This window comes from Herpailurus yagouaroundi, unplaced genomic scaffold (genome assembly GCF_014898765.1).
Source record: "Herpailurus yagouaroundi ecotype Mexico unplaced genomic scaffold, PumYag 139, whole genome shotgun sequence".
In the NCBI taxonomy this organism is placed as follows: domain Eukaryota; kingdom Metazoa; phylum Chordata; class Mammalia; order Carnivora; family Felidae; genus Herpailurus; species Herpailurus yagouaroundi.
The window spans coordinates 55,315,578-55,328,903 of record NW_024412394.1 but is presented as its reverse complement, the minus strand read 5'-3'; the positions used below and the strand labels follow the sequence as shown (position 1 = coordinate 55,328,903).

Sequence of the window (13,326 nt, the reverse complement as noted above, 5' to 3'; positions counted from 1 at the left end):
TTAATCAACCTGCAACGGAGTAGTCTGAAAATGAACTGATTAAGATACTCAACAAAGATGATATTATTAGAAGAAAGATAGGAGGAATTTAGAAGTAAAAAATTGCAAGAGTGAAAGACCCTTAAATTTGAGATACAAGTACTCCCATCCTTGGAGGTGGGGGGAGGTTTTTCACTATGTCACTATATCATATAGTGATATATATCATATAGTATATAGTATATATACTATATCACTGTATCACTGGCCTCACTGCCTTATTTCTCCATAGCCTGAATAAGTCTCCTCAAGGGTTAACTAACATTCCTATTCTAATTTCATTCCAATTAAATAATCTTTTGAATATTCAGTTTACCAAGCTGTTGAATACTCAGAAGAAAGCACCATACTCGATAAACATAATAGCGAAAACGAAAAGGAAATACATCAACAGAGAACACCCTTCTCTCCTCCCACCACATTGGAAAAGGCAACTGTTCTCTCATCCAAGGCTGATTCTTCCTCATTATCTGGAACCTAAATAAGTCAAGTGACCTCATTCCACTCATTATCTCTGATTTTTTTGTAATCTTCAATTTCTCTATCTTAATGGTTGTTTTCCATTAGAATTTAAATATAATCACAGTTCTTTTGTCTTCTACTAAAGAACCTCCACCCTCTCAAACACTGCTCAGCTATCTCTATAAATAGATGCATCATTCATATACCTATCTAAGCCTAAGCCTCCAACTGGAAGTCATTACTCATTCCTTCAACTCTGTTATCCAACATCCAGTCAATTATTGCACCTAATCATTGCAAATGTGCTAGTTATGAAATCTCATTCGCTTTCTCCATCTACTGTTACTTTATTGTTTGGGCCTGCTTCACTTATTTCCTGGATTATTGTAATGAACCACTAACTGTTGTCACTGATATTGCTTTTGTTTTCCTCCAATTCATAGTAAACACTGACTTTTTTTTCTTTTTCTTTTCTTTTTTTTAAATCTCTCTTTTGAAAAAGTTTTATTGAACAGGGTGGTTCAGTAGGTTCAGTGTCTGACTTCAGCTCAGGTCATGATCTCACAGTTTGTGGGTTCCAGCCCCACACTGGGCTCTGTGCTGACAGCTCAGAACCTGGATCTTGCTTCAGATCTGTGTCTCCCTGTCTCTCTGCCCCTCCTCTGCTCACACTCTATCTCTTTCTCTCTCTCTCTCTCAAAAATAAATAAACATTAAAAAAAAAAGAAAAATTTTTACTGTCAAAGCAATGTTGGAGAGGAAGCTGTTAAAGAAGCTAGCCTGTGATCCCTCCTGATTACCAAGAAGATGTTCCTGGGGATTGGGTGGTTAAGAAGGCAGGTGACCTGGTTCAATGTCTCTGTAAACATAACTTGACCTCCAAGCCAACAGACTAATCATATTTGCTGGAAGGGAGAACTCTTATCTATGAAATACTTTGAAGAAGATGTTCTTGGTTTAGGATTGCTTATTGTAAATGAACCTAAACTTGGATGGATTTATGAGGCATGGTTCCCTGGAGAGTGTCAAATAAGCTATAAGACTTTTACGTATAAAATAGATATTTTTAAAATTTAAATACTCCCTACTGTGTGAGCTGACATTGGGGACTTCTATTATTTTGGACCAGAGACCAGGTATGATGCAAAAAGGAGGGATTATGGAAATTAGTAGGATATTTCAGACTTCTCCCTGGCTTATGACTGCATCCTTAAACTATCGGTAAAGTTTGATACTAGGAACAATCTCTAATAGAAATGAGTTTCACATGACAGTCTGATTCTTTGCATTAGCTTAATGTTTGCTATACAATTTTCAAAATACACAAACATGATAAACAGAAGCAGTCTATAAAGCAACTCACAGAAAAAATATTTTGTGTGTCTTTCTTTCTAGTCTTTATTGTAGAGATCTATTTAGTTAATTATTCACCTATCTAGTTTCAATTATCAAGTGTATGCTATGTTTTCAAACAATAGTGAGAACTAATAGATATGAATAATTTTTCTCCTGCATTTTTTTTCTTTTACTTAACTTTAAGTTGTGAGAATTTGCTAGTATCACCAAGAAAAAACTTGATTTTTAATGGCTGGATAACCTTTCACCATATGAATATACTGTTAAATTACTCACCAGTCACTTACTGTTGGTCATAAATACTATTTTTGCTTTTTTCATAATAAAAATATTACAATATGCAACTTATACAGTAAATCTATGACTATATTTCTGATTATCTCCTTAGGATTGGTTTTGAGACAGGGGAAAACTGGATAAAAGAGCATGAACAATTTCAAAGCTACACATCCTTTAAAAAGATACAAGAGCACATATCTTTCCTTAAAAAAGTAAAGAGCTCCCCTAGTCAGATTTTAGACATCCTGAGTATCATCTTTTGAGGTATGTGTGCATATTTTGCATTTGATAAGGAATATATAATTTGTTAAGTTTTCATTTAATTCACTTTTCTCTGATGACTATGATGTAAGATGATACTTGATGACTATTTATACTTTTTGAAAATGGATGTGAATTTGTCTATTTTCCAAATTACTTTTACCATGTAACTTGTTAAATTGGAAGAACTTTTATGATACATTCCAATGATAGTATCTTTTAAAATTCATATTTCAAAGTTTTGGTAAGCAGTACTTTGATTTTCTTTTGGCATTATTAATGATACAAGGTTATTAAATTTCCTCCATTTTTGTGCACTCAAATTAAATTGTATGCACTTCAGTGTATATCTCTTTCTACCTTTGCTTCTTTTTGTATTTATACTTAGAAAGTATTTCATAACTAAAGCTCATTCAAATCAATATATTATTCTAGGTTCTAATTGCAGTTTGTTTTGTATTACACTCTATAATTATTTGGGGATTATCTTCATACTTGATACATGGTAAGGAACAACTAAATATATTTTTCAAATACCCAGCCAATTATTCCCAACAATATTTATTGCATAACCTTTCCTTTGCACATTCTTTTACACTGGTTTATTTCTCAAACAATTTCAGATCAGGTATGAGTTTATTTCAAGGGTAGCTATTCCATCCCATTCATCTGTCTGTTGATTGTCGTGTTAGAGCATGTTTTAAATTGTTTGTATTAGTTTCCCCCCTTATAATTATTTTCTTCAATTGTATATCACTTATTCTTCCAGACAACATTAGAATTATTTTTGTCAAGTCCATCCTTAAAAAATCTGATTAGTACTTAGAAGAAATATTTCATTATGTTTACTTACAGTATTGGAAACAATGGCACACCAAAAGTATTTATTCTTCTAAATGAAAGTATACTACTATGTCATTGTATTAAAGTTGTTCATATCCCAGAGTAAAAGTTGGTTGTGTCTCACACATTTATTCTTTTCTGAGGCATTTCATGTTTTATGGTCCCTTGCTATTTTGTGTAGAATATCTTTTCCCCCCTCTATAGGCTGATTATTTCAACAAAAAGCCATATTCCTCTTCCTGAATGAATGAACTCACCATTCAGTTACCTGTGTGTATATGATAATAGGACTGATTATCTCTAAGTATAATCGACCATATCTTTTTTTCTGGGCATGAAAAGTGGAGAAACAAATCCTGAATGTCTTCCCTTTGGGATCTGAGCCACCAGTAGATCTTCTCATCATCTATTTGTCTTTTTCTAATTTAAAAGGTACCTAACTATAAAGGTAGCAACTGATTTACTCACGATGTGTTCATCTGACTCAAACTTGTTTTTTAATTTGATGCTATGTGAATTAAGTGCAAGGCTGTAGCTTTAAAAAATATGAAAAAGAGGACCATTAACTGGCTTCTGGACTACGTGGGGCACATGGCACATTGTTCTGTGACTGAAAACACCTGCTCTGGACACCGAGTGCCTAGTTTTCAATCCAGGATCTACCTGTGTCTCTCTATGAAACTTTTGGGTGACATTTTCAATCTTTCCCAGTGTCTTAGTTATTCATCTAAAAAATCAGAATACCTACCTGCCAGATTTGTGCATGTAAAATTAATTGATACATGTAAATCACCTGGAACAGTCCCTGGTGTATAGCAAGCATTCGATAATCAGGGGCTGTGATATTTGCTACACATACATGCATATGGCTCCAGAAGTATACTTCTTCACTGCTGAATATGAAATGGCCACCTGTAGCAGTAGCAGTAATGAATTTTGCATTTCCTCTGAGAGACAGAATTGTAAGAGATTTTGCCTGGAGTAATCTAGTCACTTAACCACTGAGCAAGTGGTCACCTCTCAGAAAAAACAAAGTGGTATTTTGCAGCATGAATATGTCACTACTTGTCATTGGCCAAAATGCAAAAGGCAATTTGCTCCATTTTAATTTGATTTTGTTCCATCTTTTAGAGTAATTACTGGACAATTATTTTGTCATAAGCTGTATGCTCAATAGGCAAATTTGGCTTCATGAGATTAAGAAACTCATTTTCTGTGATGTGCTTTGCCCCTCTTCGACCTTCAATTTATGAAAACATTTTTTTTCAGGTGTTCCCTTTGGGAGCGAGTGATTTTTTGTCATTTTCATTTTCTTAATTTTCATTGTTCTTGTGTATTAAAATTCCATTTTTTTCTACAGTTAGCAAAATAACTAACCCAAAATTTTGTACACAATAAATGCTTGTTAATTAAAGTTCTTATGTTTATATGACACAGTGTTATAAATGGATGTTACAATGAATATATTTAAGCTCCCTTAAAGAACTCACAAGCCAAAAAAACTAGTAGCAAAATAAGATAACAATCCTATGGAATAATGAATACTTTACAATATATTATCTTAATAAGAAAGACTTTCTCTGCTCCCATAGTCGCTATGCATCTCTCTAACATGGCATTTCTATTATAATCAGATTAAGGGTGGTTTGCTTGTGTTCCTCTCCTGTTAGACCCTAAGTTCCACAATATAGTATTTAAACGTGATTCTATGAATTGCTAACAATAGATGTTAATGTGAAACAAAATAGGAACAGTTCAAAAACCAAGTCATCTGTTTTGAGAAGCAGGGAGAAGGGAGATTGATGCTCTTTCACTGTTTATTATATTAAATAATTAACATACTGATAGGGCTAGGAAACTCTTAGATATTATAGTTCATATTCCTTCCATTTATATTTCAGTTAAATAATAAATTGAATAAGGAATTGAGACTCATAAACAATTATTTCTAAAAATGATGGCATTATTCAAGGCCTAGAGTTAGAGTCTCCTTAATTAATGATTGTCAGGTGGTTGACAATGGAAATATTTGCAAGACGTACACTGACTAATGATGAAGAGATTTGTGAGCATTTGTGTTGAAGGCAGTAGAAAATAATTAAGGAACAATTTTAGGCTGGGAGGCAACTTTGTGATAATCTAATCTGACAGTCTCATTTCATAGCTTGATAGAGTTACGAAATAGATACGTAGAGGTTAAATTATCACTAATAGTACATATTTAGTGACACAGGAACTTCAAACCACAAATTTTGACTTCTGGTTCAAGACTGTCCATAAGGCAATGTCTCTTCTCTTCATGATATGGGGAAGTTGTGATAGTAAGAATTCAAAATGAAATGGGGCGCCTGGGTGGCGCAGTTGGTTAAGCGTCCGACTTCAGCCAGGTCACGATCTCGCCGTCCGGGAGTTCGAGCCCCGCGTCGGGCTCTGGGCTGATGGCTCAGAGCCTGGAGCCTGTTTCCGATTCTGTGTCTCCCTCTCTCTCTGCCCCTCCCCTGTTCATGCTCTGTCTCTCTCTGTCCCAAAAATAAATAAACATTGAAAAAAAAATTAAAAAAAAAAAGAATTCAAAATGAAAAATGGTCCAAAATCAAATCATCAAGTGGATTAAAATTAAAATAACTCAAATAGAAATGAAAATTAAAAAGAAAAGTCTTGGGGCATCTGGGTGGCTCCGTGGGCTGAGCATCTGACTCTTGATTTTAGCTCAGGTCATGATCTCACAGTTCGTGAGTTTGAGCCCCACATCGGGCTCTGTGCTGACAGTGTGGAACCTGCTTGGGATTCTCTCTCTCTCCCTGTCTCTCTATCTCTTCTCTGCTCCTGCTGTCTCTGTCTCTCTCTCAATATAAATAAATAAACTTAAAAATTTTTTAAAAAGAAAAAAGAAAAGAGAAGCCTTGGATATTGAATGGGACCAACCGCTTGTCTCAGCCATCCCGGTACACGTTCTTTTACTGCCTTCTTCAGGCCTCTGCCATTGTGTCCCAGCTGCCTGAACCCAGGGAGGTTGAGCAGCAAGGGGACCCAAGCCAAATGGCAGTGTAGGAGGACACAGAAGTTTGTTGTTAAGTCTGATACTATTTTAGTCCCTTTAAAAATGGGAGGATCCCTCACCCTGCTCCCACATTGTAAGCAGACAAAGGCTCCCGATCACGAATTGCTCCTGCTCTGGGTAAAGATTTCTGTATAAATGCTATTGGTGGGTATGGTTCTAAGAGAAGAGTAATAATTAAGAAAATAACTAGTATTATTGAGCATTCATGATGTGCCAGATTCTATGCAGAGGACTTTATTATACACTGTCCATAAGATAAGAATAATTTTAATGCTTACCTTATAGGATTGTTTTGAAAATTAAAGAAGACAATCCAAGTGTTTAGAAACTGCATGCCACACAGACAGGACTTGATGAAAGAGCAGTTAGTATCATCATCTCATTTACTTCCAATGATTTTATGCAAAGGGTGAGAATTCTTGAATTTGTTAAAATGGTCCGAACTGGCATTTGGTGGATTTAGGGCCAGAGTTCAGACCCTCGCTCTTCGCAATGAGCTTCCTACATCTCCCAGGGAAGGCGGTGGAATGAGAACTGGGTGTGGGGCCGGAGACCCAGGTGGACCTCCTGTTCGCTTGTGCAGTAGCTGCATAAGCTTTACAATGTTCTCGGAACCTTAGTTTTTTCATCTCTAAACCAGAATAACAACACCTACCTAAATGGGTTGTTGTGAAGAAATATCAGGGAATATATAATAGACTAATAGTTTGAAAACGACGTACACATTTTCTTGTCTGAACTTTCTCAGTGCATGACCTTTGTCATAGGCTGGCCCGTCTACCTATCTTGGGGCAAAATGGAATGACTTACTTAGGATATATTGGAGAAGAAATAAAAAGGGAAAGGAGAATGTGATTTTCAGCTTCTGACATGTAGTACACGGTGCAAGTCCAGTTACTATTTGGAGAGATTTTCAAATGCCTTTATTCCCTTTTAACATCCCTTTTTGGGATGTTTTCTAGGTTTAAGTTTGAAGGGAGGCCTCTGAACTCTGGCTTAAGTAGGGAGTGCCAGATAATTAAGTGTAATATTAAACACAGAGGAAAGCAGGGAGACCTCTTAAAAACCACAAGAGCCATCCAAGTCAGCATGGCCAAGTGTAGTAAGACACTTCAGATTTTGAGGGAGTTTCCCCAAGCTGCCCTTGGCTCACATATGGTGTGGGTAGATGAAACTGTGGCTGGGAGAATTGCCAGAGGGGAATGTCATGATACAGTGAGGTGGCTCTGTGGAGCTGCAAGGTGGACTGCTTGGCCTGAGACTGCATGGCAGCCTTGCCAGACCCCTGCAAGGTCACGGCACCAAAGAAGCTGGGGGGAACCCAGGGCAGCCAGGCAGCACCACTAAATGTCCTTACTGGGAAGCCCCAGATCACAGTTATGCTACCCTCAAACTTAAACCAGAAGAGCAAGTCAGAAGCAGGTAGACAAGAGGCATGGCTCGGTGATTGGAAAATGCCACACTGGAAGATGCTTCCCTCTTTCTCTTGGGCTTTATCAGAGCTTTTGAGAAAAGCAGGTGTAAGGAGAGAATACCTGAGAAAATAGGAAGAAAGAAAGAAAGAAAGAAAGAAAGAAAGAACCAAAAGGGACTGTTTCAGTCAAGGGTTAGCAAATGATATACCCAGTGACCACATCTAGCCAAAGCTTGCTTTTGTAAATAAAATTTTACAGACATACCAATCCATTTATGCATCGTCTATAGCCACTTTTGTGCTACAATGACGGAGTTGAGTAGCAGCAGCAGAGACCCTATGGCTCACAAAGCCTAAAATACTTACATCTGGCCTGCTCCAGAAAGTTTGCAACTTCCTGCTCTAAAGCATCAGGTAGAACTTGTTTTAGAACATAGCGTGCATTTATGTACTTACATTTCTTAACATTTGATGGCTTAGGTAGAAATCCAGAGTAGTTTTAAGGAACAAACTCTGCATTTTCTCTTTACTGCTTGTTAAATCTACATGAAATGGCATGCCCAAGACATCTGTATGTAAAGAACTATCACTGCTAGCCACAGAACTGGTACAATGTTTGATGACTGAATGTATATTAATTTTTCTCTGCTTCTTTCAGAGTGACCATATTTCTTATATATTTTTTAGCAGGCAACATAATCTTGGGAATGTATTTAGTTGAGACAGAAGATGGGAATGGGGCAGAGAAGAAATGAAAATACAGTTCCTCACCTTTACTTAATAAAGGCAGAGCTGAATGTACTAGCTGGCAAGGTGAAAAGGCCATGGTCTCAGAGAGGCACCATTTTTTCTTGTTGATGAGCTCCAAGATTTATCTCTTAAACTATAGCCTTAGGGAAGTGGGAGCCAAAAGAGCATGCCTTCAGCTTTAAATAGTCCCTGAAAGAAAAAGTCTTGAGATGTTGTTGAGACATTTTTTCAAAGTCCAGTTTTAAGAAGAGAGTCCTGCAATCTAGTTAACTCCTAATTGTTAAGGCATTGCAACACAACTAATGTGTCAACTTAAGTATTTACTCTTTTAATTTTTGTTTTATGTGTGTTCATTTTTCGAAGACAGAGAGAGACAGAGCACAAGCAGGGGTGGGGCAGAGAGAGAAGGGGACACAGAATCTGAAGCACACTCCAGGCTTTGAGCTGTCAGCATAGAGCCTGACGCGGGGCTCGAACTCACGAACTGCGAGATCATGGCCTGAGCTGAAGTCGGACGCTCAACCAACTGAGCCACCCAGATGCCCCTCCACTGAAGTACTTAGTATAAGATCCTGAAATATTTGAGTCAACTATCCTTCTGGGAGCGCTGAACACTTTAAACCCTTATAAGGAAGGAAAGGGAGGAAGGGAGGAAGGGAGGAAGGGAGGGAGAAAGAAAGAAAGAACAAAAGAAAGAGAGAGAGAGAGAAAGAGAGAGAAAGAAAGAAAAAGAAAGAAAGAAAAAGAAAAATAGAGCATGTGTCTAAAATGGTTTGTATTCAGTTTCAGGAAGCTTTTATTTGGGATGTTTTCTAGATAATTTGTTCGGGACGTCAGAACTGGGCATGAATGAAAGTCCTTGGGTTTCCTATTATTCACAAATCATTTTCTGTGAATTCTTCTTAACTTCCCCATTCATTTCCATCTTTTTCAAACTCTTTAATCTAGCTGTGCTTCCCATGTAGTACACGGTGCAAGTAGTACACGGTCCTCCCTGGTTTCAAATAAAGGCATAATGATAAAAGGGGGAAGAGTAAGATTATGATGTGTATATCTTGTTATTGTGGTAGCAGTCACCTTTTTTTATTTGGGGATACTTGTGTCTATTTCATGCTGGGAGAAAAACCCTGGCAGATAACTATCTTGTTTAACCTCTGACTCCCAAGTAATTTTATACCGAACTGGTAAAAGATAACTGTTCTATTTCAATAGGCTTCCCCAGTGGATAAGTTTTTTTTAGGTATAATTTACATCTTTCTTGTTGTAATTTGCAACCATTTAATTTGATTCTGTCTCCATGTAGATGGCAAACATCTGGTCAACCTTTTTACAGAACTTTTTATATTCTTGAAACCAGTTATTAACAACCCTCTGCTACTCTTTCTTTAATAATAATCTAAGTTTCTCTAACATCTCTACATAATAATGTGCTGCTCTTTATCTTCAGAGCTGTGATTGTCAGGAGACTAATTTGAGTTGTTTCTTGGCATGCTGAAGAGTTTGTATTAATCCAATCACATCTCTTTTACTTCAATCCCTAATGTGTTGCTTGCTCACCATTAAAGTGGGGCAAGTGGTGGTCTATGACTTCAAAAGCAAGTGAGAGATTTACTGGGCCATAGGATTTCATATTTTCTGTCTCAAACAGAGGAGGCAATCCCTCATTTCAGAAGTCCTAATAAAGTCTTCTTGTGTTCTCCTTGATTCACAGAATAAAATCCCACTTTTCTCTTTAGAAAAACTAAACAACAATCCAAACAAATAAATTATTAACTATTTTGTTATGCAAATTATTTCTTAAAAGACACTTTTAATGACAACAATGCGGCAATCACATTTATTTAAAAACTTAAAACTCTTAGCAATGCCATATAATGATAGCTCTCATTAAATGGTATTAAAGAAAACAAAAGAAAATCTGTAAGATTTACATGGTAAATTATCATCTTGTAAATATAAAAGACCAGGTGTTCCATCTTGACAAATTCACAACTTAACAAGACAGATACAAAAGTATTTTATCACATAAAATATTCATCAATTTTTTTTTCTTTTGTTTTCATTGAATAGATTTTAAATGAAGCAAGAACATAGTCAAGGAAACCTCTAGTGAACACAAAGACTTTGAGAGAAGGACAGCCCAAATCCCATCTCACACTAAGAGAGGCAAGATTATATGTGGTTATATGTGGTTGACTAATCAATTCATTCAATACATATGATCTGTTACCTCATTATGAGCATTGTTCAAGTTGCTACTGATAAAATAGCTAAAGAAGATAGGCAAATTCTATTCTCTCATGCAGTTAACTTTTTAGTGGGGGATGGCAGACAATAGAATAGAATAGACAAGTAAATAAGACAGTTAAGGCAAGTTGTTTGAGGAAAATAAAATACAGTACTACAGAGTGACTAGTGCCTACATAAATCAAATGATACATATTTAAGGGGAGACTTGAATGGCAAGCGGGAGCCGGCTTCTCAATGATCTGGAGAAAAAGCAGCATAGAGAAACTAAAGGAAATAGAAAAATGTTATTGTGGCTGGACAGAATGCTGTGTGCTTTGTGAAACTGTGCATGTATTATTCCTCACAATGAATGAATTTCCTGCTCCTCTCCATCAATCTAAATTCAAATATCCCATTTTCTATAAGTCTTCTTCCAATTCCATAAAACCATCTATTTTGACTCCAGCTCTTACATTTCTTTTTAATATTTCAGTGGTACTAGGAAACTTCACACCAATGATAGAGTATGTAAATGTTTGTGCAAGGCTCTTGTATCTTTACAGAGCACAGAGTTATTTCCTCAATAATGAGAATTGTGTCCCTTTATTTATTTTGTCTTCTATAGTGACAATGCTATGGACAAATGATACTGCCAAAATAAGAATCTTGAGCCTTGTTGGGGGAGCCTGGGTGGCTCAGTTGGTAGAGCATCCAAGTCTTGATTTTGGCTCAGGTTAAATGTAAAGAGCCAAAATCTCTTTACATGTTCCCAGGGTTGTGGGATTGAGTCCAGCATTGGCTGGGTGTGGAGCCTGCTTAAGATTCTCTCTTGCCCCCTCTCTCAGCCCCTCCCTTGCTCACATTCACACACATGTGCTCTTTCTCTCTCAAAATATAAAAATAAAAAATAAATAAAGAATGTTGAGGCTTGTTGAAGACTTGCCAGTTGACAATGGAATTGTGATTTTTCCCTTAATTTTCTACCTCTTAAAAGTTTTTATGAAAAGAAAAGAGGAATGCTTCCGGAGTAATAACCACAGTACCTTGCTTAATATTGACAAAAGTATGTTAAATAAAAGCAAAGTAATTGAAGCTTCTCAGATTGGGCACATTTAGCAATGTATTTTAGAGAATTAATCCTTGCTTTAAGAAGTTAAGTCTGATTCTTAACTGCTAGTTGTCAGTTCTTAGCTTGAAACTTCCAATGACTTTCCAGTTTTGTTTTGTTTTTTCCCGGTAACATATGTTGTCTCTTTATTGTTGACTTTGGTAGCAATGTCTAAACACTGATACTACTATGCAGAAACCCACACTGTTGAGACTCTAATTTTCAAGAAAGAGGGCAAAAGATGACAGGGGTTGAAGAGTTAATAAACTGAACATGTCTAGGGGTAGCTGGGTGGCTCAGTCAGTTAATCGGCCAACTCTTGATTTTGGCTCAGGTCATAATCTCATGGTTCATGGATTCAAGCCCAGCATCAAGCCCTTGCTTAGGATCCTTTCTCTTTCTCTGCCCCTCCAATGTGCTCTCTCAATCTCTCTCTCTCAAAAATAAACATTAAAAAATAAATTGAACATGTCTCAGTGATGTAGTGTTGTTTCCCAAATATAGAAACCAAATAATGATTTCAAATTGTTTTCAGACCCACACACAATCAGGAACAAACATTTTGGCAGTAAAAAAATACACATAAAAATGCATATGATGGTAAATGGCAGAGTCCCCAAGAAAACGTTAAAGGAAATCGTTCATTCCAGTTAGCTCACACTGATGACTTGAGGAGATATTTTCTTCCTTTAGAATTGTCAAATGATATCCAACCCAAAATGGTCCTAAGTATTAGAAAAATTCTTTATTCTGCTAGGTGTTTCAGGGAAGGATCTCATGATGGAATTTCAGGTTCCTTGCTTAATTTAAGGGTTGAGCTGAATGGAGGAAAACCAAGAATAGGCATCCCTTGAGTTGACGAGAGCCCTTGAATAAGGTAGAGGGCAAAATTTTGCTGCATGGACCCTCTTTCAGCCTGCTATTTAGATATTTAAAGTATTTAGTGTTAAAGATATTCCTATTTTGTTTTTATCTGGATCCAGAAATATAAGGGTCATGCAACTGAGATAAAATCACATTGAGATACAGGGAATGGCAACAAGAATGAGCCCTAAATGTGGAACTTAAAAGGGTCTAGACACCATGAAAGAAGATGGGTGTCTCAGACCACTCTAGTGCCCCACCTCACCAAGCTCTGAGTCCTGCCACACACTCCTGCCTCTGCTGCAGTCAGTGATCATCTCCATGCAGCCCTTCACCAGCACTGGCAGATGCAACCCACTAGTTCCTTTCCTTGGGTAGCATACCAACCACTTATTGCCTAAAAACTTCTCTGACACATTGAATGTGGAATATTCTTAGGAACCTGTAAAGCATTCAGAAGTGCTGGGCAGTTAATATCTGAGGAGTAAGCTTTGTCCAAATGGGGATAGGAACTGATGGACAAATGGTTTTGTCTCACATCCCCTAGGCAAACAGCTCTGAGACATTTCATAAGACTCTTCAGAATGTGCCATGGGCTTGAGTGCCAGTCACCTGTTTGGTGGCCAACTTGATAATGCATCTTGAGATAAAGCTTCTATA

At 36.9% G+C, this 13,326-nt stretch overlaps 1 protein-coding gene across 6 annotated transcripts in view; it reads right to left on the bottom strand.

Moving 5' to 3' along the window:
• FUT9 (fucosyltransferase 9) overlaps nt 1-13,326 on the bottom strand; it is a 200,125-nt gene that overhangs the window by 17,404 nt on the left and 169,395 nt on the right. Inside the window, exon 1 of one of the 6 annotated variants that reach the window (XM_040474195.1) lies at nt 10,023-10,187. The exons of the other annotated variants lie outside the window; for them this stretch is intronic. Coding sequence (XP_040330129.1) covers nt 10,023-10,095 — 73 coding nt within the window. The 5' untranslated portion in view covers nt 10,096-10,187. Of the gene's footprint in view, nt 1-10,022; nt 10,188-13,326 lie in introns of those variants that run through there. 6 annotated transcript variants of the gene reach the window in all.